The sequence below is a fragment of the Bos mutus genome, chromosome 3 (assembly GCF_027580195.1).
Source record: "Bos mutus isolate GX-2022 chromosome 3, NWIPB_WYAK_1.1, whole genome shotgun sequence".
Taxonomy (NCBI): domain Eukaryota; kingdom Metazoa; phylum Chordata; class Mammalia; order Artiodactyla; family Bovidae; genus Bos; species Bos mutus.
This window is the reverse complement of record NC_091619.1, coordinates 110,426,014-110,438,490: the sequence shown is the minus strand read 5'-3', so window position 1 is coordinate 110,438,490 and position 12,477 is coordinate 110,426,014. Positions and strand designations below refer to the sequence as shown.

Sequence of the window (12,477 nt, the reverse complement as noted above, 5' to 3'; positions counted from 1 at the left end):
TGTCCATGGGATTTTCCAGGCAAGAATACTGGAATGGGTTGCCATTTCCTCCTCCAGGGGATCTTCCATAGCCAGGGATCGAACCCACATCTCTTGCTTGGTGGGCAGTTTTCTTTACCACTGAGCCACCCAGGAAGCCCTTCCAAAAGTCAGTGTGAGTGGGCAGGGGAACTGAGTGGAGGATTGAAGACACTTTGCTTCTCCTCCTCTCGCTACCCTGTACCCATCCCGGGCCGCCAAGGCCTCGGGGTACCTGGGGGCAGCCAGACTCCTCCGTGAGAAGTCTCCGCGCTGGCCCCCTCTCCATAGTCTGGTCAGCAGCAGACGCCCTCGAGGGTCCCTCTCGGGGCTGGACCCAGGGCAGCAGAGACAGGGGTCTCCTGGCCAGTCCCTGTGAAGGACCACAGAGGATGTGCGGCGTGGGCAAGGCGGGGGTTCGAGGGCCAACCGGGCAGAGGGTCACCTCGCCCCTACCTTCCAAGCTCGCCCCGCTATCTGGCGAGGTCTGGCTAGATGTCGAGAAAGGGCCGAGAAGACCAAGACCGCAGCGCGCCGGCCCCCACCCATCCTGCCCTCCAAGTCTCCTCTGGTGGGGCAAGGCCCGCGGCCGAGGAGGGAGGCGCGGATCCGGCGGGAAGGTCCCGGGCCGCAGTCGGCTCCCTGTGGGCCCGGGTCGCGACAGGTCCGGGCTCCCCCGCCCGGCTGCCGCCCGGCCTCGCCCCCGCCGCGCGCGCCCCTCCCGCCTCCCCCGTTGCCGTGGCAACCCCGGGAGCCTCCAGGCGCGCGCCCGCCCGCCCGCCTGCTGGAGCGCTCGGCGGCGGCGGCGGCGGCGGCGGCGGCAGCTCCGGCTCGAGCCGAGCGCGCGGTGACCCCGCTCCGGAGCCCGTTCGTCGCCCCCGGCCCGGCTCGGGGCCCCCAGCGCGGCTCCCGACCCGGCCCCAGAGCCGGCCTGGCTGCCGGCCCTCATGGAGCTGCTGGCCGCAGCCTTCAACGCCGCCTGCGCCGTGGACCACGACAGCTCCACCTCGGAGAGCGACGCGCGCGACTCAGCGGCGGGACACCTGCCCGGCAGGTGAGGACGAGCGGCCTTGCCGACCCCCGAGCGCCGCCGCTGCGCGTCTGTGGCCCCAACTCGCGTCTCCGGCCAGGGACGCCTACCCGAACGGCCTGTCCCTCGCACCCCTCCCCGCGGACCCCGCCGCCCCTCACTGCCCCCCGCGGTCCCTAGTCGTGCCGGCACGCCGCCTGGGGTCGGGGGTGCACCCCAGCCGGACACCCTGGTCCCCGTCCTGGCCGCCTCCCGCGCCCTCTCCCGGGCGCCCTGGGCGCACGCGCCTCGTTGGGCTCCCAGACTCCGCGCCGCGTGGCCCTGGGGCGGTCGCTACCCGGAGGGCACAGGGGGCCGTGTGACCGCGCGCGGCGCGGGGTGCGCAGTGCGCGCAGGGCTCCTGGCCGCGGGACCCGTCGGAGCGGCCGCGCGGCGCCGCGGAGCGGGCAGGGCGCGCCAAGTTTCCGACGCCTGCCCGCGAGCTCCGAAAACACGAAGGTCTGGGCGGGCTGGGGTGGGAATGAATCACCCGGTCGCGCCCTGGTGTGGTGACAAAAAGGGCCTGTGGAGCGCGCTCGGCCGGGAGGGGCGGCGGCGGCTGCGGCCGCTCGGCCTGGACAACCCGGGCAGAGTCCAGCTGGCCAGGGCCGCCCGTGCGGACGCCTCTCGCGGGCTGGCCGAGGTGGGTCGCTGCTTAAAAATAACACGCCCTGCCCCTCCTACAGCGAGTCGTCCTCCACCCCAGGAAATGGGGCCACGCCCGAGGAGTTCCCGGCCCTCGCAGACAGCCCCACCACGCTCACCGAGGCCTTGCAGATGATCCACCCTATTCCCGCCGACTCCTGGAGAAACCTCATTGAACAAATAGGTGGGTGTCTCTGGCGGTGGCGCGGCGTCACTGGGGGGAAACGGGGAGCTCCTGGTGGGCTCCGGGTTCTCCTGCTCCTGGAATGCAGTTGCGTTTCACCTGGGCAAAACGCACCTGACGAGGAAGGTTATTAACGTATTTGGCTCTAATGGTTCCATAGGCAAAACTGCCGCATGTTACTAGTAAGCTGTATAATTGGGCTTGAGCAAATGTGTTTCTTTCCTGCTCCCTTGGACAGGTGTACTTGCCCAGCTCTTTCCTGGGCGAGGAGGGCTCTCTGTCCTCTTATCTCTTCTGCCAGCACGTCCAGGGGTGAAGTGCTTCTGGGCCATGCAGGAGGGAGGGCTCGGTGAGCCACCCTGGCCATCCCAGGGGCCTGGGGTAGACCTGGAAAGAGAGAGGAGTCTGCAGGGGGCGGGGGTGCGGGCGCGGGTCTCTGCAGACAGTCAGGCTGACTGGAGCCATTCTGGAAGGAGAAGCAGTGACCAACTTTGCTCCCGGGAGGAGAGGTACAGTAGAGAGAAGCCTCAGAGGCCCCCACCCTCACTCCACAGGTTAGGGAGAGAAGCCTGGTTCCACCTGCCTGTCCAGAGTGTGGCTGGAAGTCTGGGGCACAGCCTGCCTGTCCAGCTGCCACACAGCTGCAGCTGAGACTCTGTGAAAGCAGATGGTGGAGAAGGCGTGGCGTCCCAAGAACCCAACCACTTTCATTTAAAAGTCAAGAACTGTCGATGACGTCGAACTAGTTCTCATTGTCCTCACCAGAGGGGGCCGTGAGTGGGTAACGTGGGGAACGGGATGGCCTTGAGATCTTTTCTGCTCTTTGGTGTTGTCAGAGGAGAGTTTATTCATTGGAATTAAAATTTTGACTTGAAAATGTCCTTCCCTAAATTGATCATCATTGTCCCTCATGCCAAACACTTGGGCAGACACAAAATGTCTCTGGTAGAAGGGGGCTTCCTTTGCCCTGGGACACCAGCGTTTAGGAGACTTTTCAGGCAAGTTCCCTCCTCCCCTGGCTGGGGTTTTTCTGGACTGAACCCTGGGAGGAGCCGAGCCCCTGCAAAGCTGAGGGTGGAGCACTACAGTTAAGCCTCACCAGACTGCAGGGATTTTGTTCCCAGCCCCCTGCATGTGGGGCTGGGTGGTGGTGGCTTTTCCCTTTGTTTGCTGGGGCAAATGGAGAGGCACTGTTCTGAGGACAGGCACCCACGAAAATCCTTTTGTCCCACCTTGGTCACGTTGCCCTTTATAGCCAGGAGGGCCACTGCGGCCTCAGCATACGCTGGGAGCCTTGACTCCCACCCTCTAGAAAGGGATATCTCTGGCTAGGATCAACGTCAGAACTAGGAAGGAAATCGGGGTGGGGGTGGGGAGATCCGTGCCTCGAATCACGGAGAGAGAGGCTCCCTTCTGCAGCGTGGGCGTGCGGAGACCTCCTTCCTGGAGAGCCAGTGGCATCAGCTCAAGGCTGGGAGTTGGAAACCCTGAACTGGGGTACTGCGCTCCTCCTGGCCCTGGGTTTCCTGCTGTGGTGAACAGTGGAGACTGACATCCTCAGGCGTTTCTCCCACCATGGGCTGGTGTCATGGTGAATATGTGTTTCCGGCTTCTGGGCTGGATCCTGGGTAGGTGCTCAACAGATGTGCTGAACACGCAGGGCCAAGGCTGCCTCCTTCTCACATCCTTCGTCCTCGACTTGAGGCCTATGCCAAGCAGATTCCTACAAGAGGCCAGCTGCTCCCACTTAGCTCAGTGAATGAAGGGGATTCTTTGCCAGGTATCAGGAGAGGACAACATGTTCCTAAAGACGCAGAGTTAAGAGGGGAGGAAAGTGGGAAGACGCTGGGCAATTATGCACCACTGTGTTGGACTGAGGTGGCTCCCACTCAGGCCAGGACAGAATGATGCCAGGACTGTGTGTGGCGTGGTATACAGTTGTCATTGCTGGTGGCCCTGAAGATCATAGACCCCGAGGCCCTGTGATTGTGCGTGTGTGTGTTTGCATGTGCACACGTGCGTGTGTGTCCTGTGGTTGTCTCTGCTGCTGCTGCTAGGTCGCTTCAGTCATGTCCGACTCTGTGCGACCCCAGAGACGGCAGCCCCCCGGGCTCCCCCGTCCCTGGGATTCTCCAGGCAAGAACACTGGAGTGGGTTGCCATTTCCTTCTCCAGTGCATGAAAGTGAAAAGTGAAAGTGAAGTCGCTCAGTCGTGTCCGACTCTTAGTGACCCCATGGACTGCAGCCTACCAGGCTCCTCGTCCATGGGATTTTCTAGGCAAGAGAACTGGAGTGGGGTGCCATTGCCTTCCTCTGGCACCTAGCAAATGCTTGGGGCCTAGGAGGTCCTCACTAAAAATTAAAATTCCCTGCCCTTTGGAAGTTTCTATCTGAAGAATTCAAAGAAAAAAAAAAGAAAAGATTCTCTTCAAAAAGAAAGATTTTGAAGGACTCCGGGAGCCTTGCTTATCCTCCTCCTGCAGGCAGCATGGCCAGCCCGATGCAGATCATTTTAATTAGGAGAGGTGAGCACTGAGCCTTCTGATTCTGCTTGGATATAAGTCCAGGTGCAGGCTTTTACAGGTAAAGTTAACTTTGCTTAACGAATGTACAAAATTGAAAAACATGATGCATCAGCAGTATATCTCAGATACAAAACTTTGATCAGCTCATCTAGTTCTTCAGTTACATCTACTTTGTTTCTGTTGTAATCTGAATTTTAAGGCCAATAAAAATAAACACATTACCCAAAAAAAATGGTTACACAGTGTGTCAGATAATCCTTTGTAATCACAGTAACTCCAGGAAAACTGGTATTTAAATTCAAGTGCTGAAGGCTTCAGAAAGAAGTATAAAGTTTTAAGAAAATGCTAAAAATTACTTGTATTGGGAGTCTTTGGCTGAGTGTACTAGAATATCCAGCTTAAAAGAAAATGACATGAAAGAATGAAAGTATTCTGTTTTAATGGGTCTAGGAATGAGGAAGAAAGTTCTAGAGTTGGTTCAAGTCAAACAATCACCTAGCTGCTTTCTCTCCTCCATTCTTAGCATTTGGGCTTCATGTCACCAGATGGCTGCCATAGCTCCATGCCTCACATTCTCAAGCAGCCACATATAAAAACCAATAAATAAATAAAAGCAGCTTGTCCGGGGATCAAACCCATGTCCTCTGTATTGGCAGGCAAATTCTTAACCACCGGACCACCAGGGAAGTTCCCCTGGTTTCTTTCAGTTCAGTTCAGTCGCTCAGTTGCTCTTTGCGACCCCATGAATCGCAGCACGCCAAGCCTCCCTGTCCATCACCCCTCCCGGAGTTCACTCAGACTCACGTCCATCGAGTCGGTGATGCCATCCAGCCATCTCATCCTCTGTCATCCCCTTCTCCTTCTGCCCCCAATCTCTCCCAGCATCAGAGTCTTTTCTTTTAAACCTCCATAAAAATAGTATTGAAATCACAGAAGATTAATTGATACAATGTTGCCAACAATAGTTATGTCTTATGCTCATCACTGAACCGTTTGTGTAGTGACTTTAAACCTCTACCATTACAGTTCAATCTGCGTTGCATTTAGCATAGATTTAGATTTTCTTTTTCATTCCTTTGTCAAATTAACTCCTTGTTGTAATCTGCTAGATTCTAATGTAAAATCACATAATTTTTTTTAAGTAAAGCTATACTAATCATAAAGGATGTATAATTTAGCATTATGGAGCATAAGAAGCCAAGTAATTTAACCCACACATAATTTATTGGGTTCCTATTATTTATAAACTATGAGTATAATTTATCCAGCCATTTTTCAGGATTTAGAAGAGGGTCTGTTTTTCCTTTCCTTTTTTCTTCAGGTTAGATGTACTTAGCAATTAAAGAAGGAATAATAGGTAATATTTATATTGCATTGCATGAGAAAGTGCTTTACAAGTAGTACACTTATCCAGCTTAAAAAAGTATTAAGAATAATTATTAGAATATTCTACTTAATTAAAATAATTAATATTCTAATATTCTAAGTATTATTCTAACTTATCCCTGTTAGAACTTTCCCAGGAAAATCATCTTTTTTGGGGGGGTGGGGGAAGTTTGTGCCATGTCTTAGCTGTGGCACACAGGATCTTTGATATTTGTTGCAGCACGTGGGATCTAGTTCCCTGACCAGGAATTGAACCTGGGCCCCGATTGAGAGCGCAGAGTCATAGCCACTGGACCACCAGGGAGGTCCCCATCTTTGTTTTTATAGATAGGAATATCAAGGGCGCCAGCTGCTCTCCCAGGCTCCAGACCAGTCCAGCTGCCTACCGGTTCTCTCCACCTGCTTGGCCATCAGGTGGACCTGCATCTCTCCACCACGCTATCCCCAGTCAGACCCTCCTCCCACGTTCCCCATCTCCTGAACAGGGCCACCAGACCTCCCCTGCCAACTAGTCACCCGAATATCACTCATTGCCCAGCACCAACCAATCACCAGGCCCCATCTTACACCTTGTAACTATCCCTGAATCAGGCACACGGCCCCATCCTTCCCCCACCACGGTGTGCGGGCCTGCATCACGGCTCCCCTGGAGAATGGGCATGGCTTCTTTCTTCCCGTCCGAGGGCCTCCTACGATGTAGACCAGAGCTGCTTGCCTAAGGGGGCTTCCCCTCCCTGGGGCTTGCCTTTTGCCCACAGGATAGATAAAACCCTTGGATAACCCTCTTCTCTTCCCAGCCTCATTGCCAGCAGGGCAGCCCCGCCTCCCCTCTCCCTGGGCCGGGAGCCTTCTTGCCCCTGAAACTTTCTGCTGCTCCTCTGTGGGGAGACCATCCCTCGCCCTGTGGCCAGGACATCCGAAAAGGAATTTTTCCCCGTGGAGGTGCTGCATTTTTACTGACTCCTCTGTACCCCTAAATCTCCTTGGAGACTCAGAAGGCACTTATTTCAGATCAGGGAAGTAAATCTAAAAGTACGAAAGAAAAAAAAAAAGGAATGTTTCCCTTTTGAATCATAAGGTTGGTGGAATATTGTTGTTTTTTTTTTTTCCTTCAAAATGAGAATTTACGACTCCCATTTCACCGATGAATAGACTTGAGTTTTAATACTGAAGCATTTAAGGCTTTGAGAAGCATCCTGCTGGGATGCTGAAACATAATCAGGCCATTTCCATTGACTCTGTACACGTTGGTTATTAACATGACAAGTTCTAGATCCTTGTTGTTTGCTGGTTATGGATGTGAAAAGCATTTATTTGTGCGACTGGATTTTGATTCTATTCAGTGATTTCTTTATTCCTTGTTAGAAAGAAAAAATAAACTTATGTGTGCAGATCCTTCCCAAGAAATGAAGACAGTGGCAGTTCGTTCAGTGGCCCTTCCCTGAGACCTGTAGGGGTCTGGCTTTCTTTGTGTTTTCATAGGCAAAGCATTTATTTGCCCTTGATCCCTGGTGGCTCAGATGGTAAAGTATCTGCCTGCCATGCAGGAGACCTGGGTTCGATCCTTGGGTCAGAAAGATCCCCTGGAGAAGGGACTGGCAACCCACTCCAGTGTTCTTGCCTGGAGGATCCCATGGACAGAGGAGCCTGGCGGGCTACAGTCCATGGGGTCACAAAGAGTCAGACAGGACTGAGCGACGGACACTTTAACTCTTTCACTTTCAGGAGTCAAAAGCTGTGACTTAGCGATTCGGAAAGCTCCGTATCTGAAATCTCTATCGTGTCTTCAAAACGGTTTGATTTGATTTCAGGGCTCCTGTATCAGGAATACCGAGATAAATCAACTCTCCAAGAGATTGAGACCAGGAGGCAACAGGATGCAGAAATACAAGGCGCTGCTGACCGGTGCCCATCCAGCGAGGAGGCTCCGGAGGAAGATGAAGGGGAGGAGGAGGAGGAGCCAGCAAGCCCACCCGAGAGGAAGGCCCTGCCCCAGATCTGCCTGCTCAGCAACCCCCACTCGAGATTCAACCTCTGGCAGGATCTCCCGGAGATTCAGAGCAGCGGGGTGCTGGACATCCTCCAGCCGGAGGAGATCAGGCTGCAAGAGGTAACAGGCTGCCCGGGGTGAGAGCTTCCGGTCAGAACGAACGGGTGTTTTAACCAGCGTGGGTGAGGCTTCCTCTCTGGGGTGAGGCTGGTTCGCCAGAGGAGTTACTGGCAGGGTACCTCTATCCCCGACATGCAGGAAAATTCACATTATTTCACATGCGTGGGTGCGTGCCACGTCACTTCAGTCGTGTCCAACTCTGTGCGACCCGATGGATGGTCCCCAGAGGAACCCGCCGGGCTCCTCTGTCCATGGGGCTCTCCAGGCAAGAATGCTAGAGTGGGTTGCCGTTTCCTCCTGCAGGGGATCTTCCTCTCCCAGGGATCGAACCCACGTCTCTTAAGTCTCCTGCATGGGCAGGCAGGTTCTTTACCACTGGCGCCACTGGGGAAGCACAGGCAACAAAAACTACCTAGTTAGCTCCTAGGATAGCTCAGCCCCGGTGTTGAGTGTTCTCCATGTTGTTGTTTCTGTAGACAGGAAGATTGCATTCTCTAAACCCTTGCTTGTTATTGTGGAGAATCTCCATGGCACGTGTGAGCACAGTCGGTGGTGCTGAATTCATGTGACCGTGAACTGGCTCTATTCATCTGTGCTTTACTTTTCACTTGCACGTCTTTATTTCGAATTTTCGCCTGAACCTTGGGTGAGTGGGGCTCTGAAAGCCCTCAGCATATCCACCCCTCCTGAAATGGTATGGAAATCTAGGACTTGTGTCTCTTCTTGCGCCTTCATCCGATGGTTCAGGCAGACTCTGCCTGTGAGGTAGGCTGAGGCAGGATCACAGAGTCACTTAATAGTTTGTGGCTAACAGGGAGAAATAATCCATAAAACACGAACAGTAATAGAAGTGAGAAGCTAGGAAATGTAGGTGTTGGATATATATATATATATAGACATATATATATATATATAGGTTTATATACAGAGAGTTGGATCAGTTCTTTTAAGATTTTTTTAATGTGGGCTGTTTTTAAAGTCTTTAATGAATTTCCTACAATGCTGCTTCCGTTTAATGTTTTGGGTTTTTGGCCATGAGGCCTGTGGGTTCTTAGCTGCTCCACCAGGGGTCGAACCCGCACCCTTTGCATTAGAAGGCAAAGTCTTAACCACTGGACTGCCAGGGAAGTCCCTGTTCAATCCAGCTCAGTCATCTTTATCCTCTCACGCCCGTTTCCCCAGTCTCCCCACTCACATGCTCCTTCAAGCCTGCCCTTGAGCTTGTTCCTAGTCGCAGTCCTGACTGTCTTTAGCTCTTGGCTCGCCAGTGCGAGATTCTGTAGAAACGTTCGTTCTTCTCATTTATTTAAAAGGCACAACTGCAAACTGTGCACACACGTAATGGCCAAGGCTGAGACCAGCCCCCGACCAGGTTCGTCAGACACAGGCTCGGGTGGTATGATGCCTTTGTTCCTTGAGAAGCCTTGATGACGCTCGATTTTTGAAGCACCACCCAGGGTTCACTGCGTCCTGCCCAGCAGACTCAGGAGAGATGGTTTTAGCGTCTGACACCACTTGTGATTCATGAGCATTTGTAAGCAAGGCCACAGGAGTTTTATTTTTTTTTTAATGAAACTGATGTTAGTAGTGTCTAGTCATCCTATGGGACTCCTCCCAGCTTCTCACAGGATACTGGTGAGACGACATAAAGAACCACGTGCCCCACCAGAAGCGAAGATGCATGGTCAGGAGATCTCCACGAGGCAGGTGGAGCTGGACTGAGGAAATCCCAGCAGGCTTTGCCACCCAAAGCAACCATGTGGAAGGTTCTAGAACCCAGGGAGAAGCCCCCTGCAGGTGGCCATCCCTCCTACCTGAGAGACCCAGGGGCTCCACCACTGTAGACAGAGCCACCATCACTCACCCTTTTTTCCTTCCAGTTTTATTTGAGATGTAATCGACACACTTCACTGTACAAGTGTAAGGTGTATGATTTGACTTCCACACATCATGAAATAATGACCCCAGTAGTTGTTCATCGCTAAGCTGTTTCTGACTCTTCGTGACCCCGTGGACTACAGAACGCCAGGCTTCCTTGTCCTTCACCATCTCCCATAGTTTGCTCATATTCATGTCCATTGAGTCTGTGACGCTATCTAACCATCTCATCATCCTCTGCCACTCCCTTCTCCTTTTGCCTTCAACCTTTCCCAGCATCGGGGTCGATTCCAATTAGTCGGCTCTTCGCATCAGGTGGCCAGAGTATTGGAGCTTCAGCTTCAGCATCAGTCTTTCCAGTGTATGTTCAGGGTTGGGAAATTCCCTTTAGGATTGACTGGTTTGATTTGCCTGCTGTTCAAGGGACTCTCAAGAGTCTTATACAGCCCAATTCGAAAGCATCATTTCTTCAGCATTCAGCCTTCTTTGACCCCTCTGGTGGCTTAGACAGTAAAGCGTCTGCCTGCAATGTGGGAGACCCGGGTTCGATCCCTGGGTCAGGAAGATCCCCTGGAGAAGGAAATGGCAACCCACTCCAGTACTCTTGCCTGGAAAATTCCTTGGACTGAGGAACCTGGTAGGCTACAGTCATGGAGTCGCAAAGAGCCACGACTGAGCGACTTCGCTTTCTTTCTTTTCAGCCTTCTTTATGTTCCAACTCTCACATCCATACATGACTACTGGAAAACCACAGCTTTGGTTCTGTATGGACTTTGGATAGCAAAGTGATAGCTCTGCTTTTTAACACGCTGTCTAGGTTTGTCATAGCTTTTCTTGCAAGCAGCAAGCATGTTTCAATTCCATGCCTGCAGTCACTGTCCACAGTAATTTTGGAGCCCAAGAAAATAAAATCTGCCACTGTTTCCACTTTTTCCCCATCTATTTGCCATGAAGTGATAGGAATGGATGCCATGATCTTTGTTTTTTGAATGTTGAGTTTAAAGCCAACTTTTTCACTCTCCTCTTTCATCTTCATCAAGAAGCCTTTAGTTCCTCTTTGCTTTATGCCATAATGGTTGTGTCTTCTGTATATCTGAGGTTGTTATTTCTCCTGGCAATCTTGATTCTAGCTTATGATTCATTCAGCTCCACATTTCACATGATGTGCTCTGCATATAAGCTAAATAAGCGGGGTGACGATATATAGCCTGGACATACTCCTTTCCCAATTGTGAACTAGTCTGTTGTTCCATGTCAGATTCTAACTGTTGCTTCTTGACCTGCATACAGGTTTCTCAGGAGACAGGTAAGATGGTATGTTAGTCCCATCTCCTTAAGAATTTTCCTCATTTTGTTGCAATCCACAGAGTCAAAGGCTTTAGGTAGTCAGTGAAGCAGAAGTTTTTCTGGAATTCTCTTGATTTTTGTATGATCCAGCAAATGTTGGCAATTTGATCTCTGATTCCTCTGTCTTTTCTAAATTCAGCTAGTACATCTGGAAGTTCTTAGTTCTTGTACTGTTGGAGCCTAGCTTGAAGGATTTTGAGCATTACTTTGCTATCATGTAAGATGAGTGCAATTGTACAGCAGTTTGACCATTCTTTGGCATTGCCTTTCTGGAATGAAAACTGACCTCTTCCAGTCCTGTGGCCAAATTTTGGTAAGTTTTCCAAATTTGCTGGCATATTGAATGCAGCACTTTAATAGCATCATCTTTTAGGATTTGAAATACCTCAGCTGGAATTCCATCACCTCCACTAGCTTTGTTTTTAGTAATGCTTCCTAAGGCCCACTTAACTTCACACTCCAGGATGTCTGGCTCTAGGTGAGCGACCACACCATCATGGTTAGCCAAGTCATTAAGACCTTTTCTATACAGTTCTTCTGTGTATTCTTGTCACCTCTTCTTAATCTCTTCTGCTTCTGTTAGTCCATACCATTTCTGCCCTGTATTGTGCCCATCTTTGCATGAAATGTTCCCTTGCTGTCTTCAATTTTCTTGAAGAGATCGCTAGTCCTTCCCATTCTATTGTTTTCCTTTATTTCTTTATATTGTTCAATTAAGAAGGCTTTCTTATTTTTCCTTGCTATTCTCTGGAACTCTGCTTTCAGTTGGGTATATCTTTCCCTTTCTCCTTTGCCTTTCACTTCTCTTCTTTCCTAAGCTATTTGTATGGCCTCCTCAGACAACCACTTTGCCTTCTTCAATTTTTTTCCTTTGGGATTGTTTTAGTCACTGCCTCCTATACAGTGTTACAAACCTCTGTCCATAGTTCTTCAGGAACTCTGTCTATCAGATCTAATCCCTTGAATTGATTTGTCACTTCCACTGTATAATCATAAGGGATTTGACTTAGGTCATACTTGAATGGTCTAGTGGTTTTCCATACTTTCTTCAATTTCAGTCTGAATTTTGCAATAAGGAGTTCATGATCTGGGCCACAGTCAGCTCCCGGTCTTGTTTTTTTTTCTGACTGTATAGAGCTTCTCAATCTCTGGCTGGAAAGAAAATAATCAATCTGATTTCAGTGTTGACCATCTGCTGATGTCCATGTGTAGAGTCTTCTTTTGTGTTTTTGGAAGAGGGTGTTTGCTATGACCAGTGCGTTCTCTTTGCAAAACTCTGTTAGCCTTTGCCCTGCTTCATTTTGTACTCCAAGGC

The 12,477-nt window shown here is 51.2% G+C and overlaps 1 protein-coding gene across 1 annotated transcript in view; it reads left to right on the top strand.

The window, feature by feature from the left end:
• The first annotated feature begins 833 nt into the window (after window positions 1-833).
• The window catches only part of NGEF (neuronal guanine nucleotide exchange factor), a 48,423-nt gene continuing 36,779 nt past the window's right edge, over window positions 834-12,477 (top strand). Inside the window, exons 1-3 of the mRNA XM_070365365.1 lie at window positions 834-1,072; window positions 1,774-1,916; window positions 7,639-7,937. Of these exons, the coding sequence (XP_070221466.1) occupies window positions 966-1,072; window positions 1,774-1,916; window positions 7,639-7,937 (549 nt within the window). The 5' untranslated portion in view covers window positions 834-965. The remainder of the gene's footprint in view (window positions 1,073-1,773; window positions 1,917-7,638; window positions 7,938-12,477) is intronic.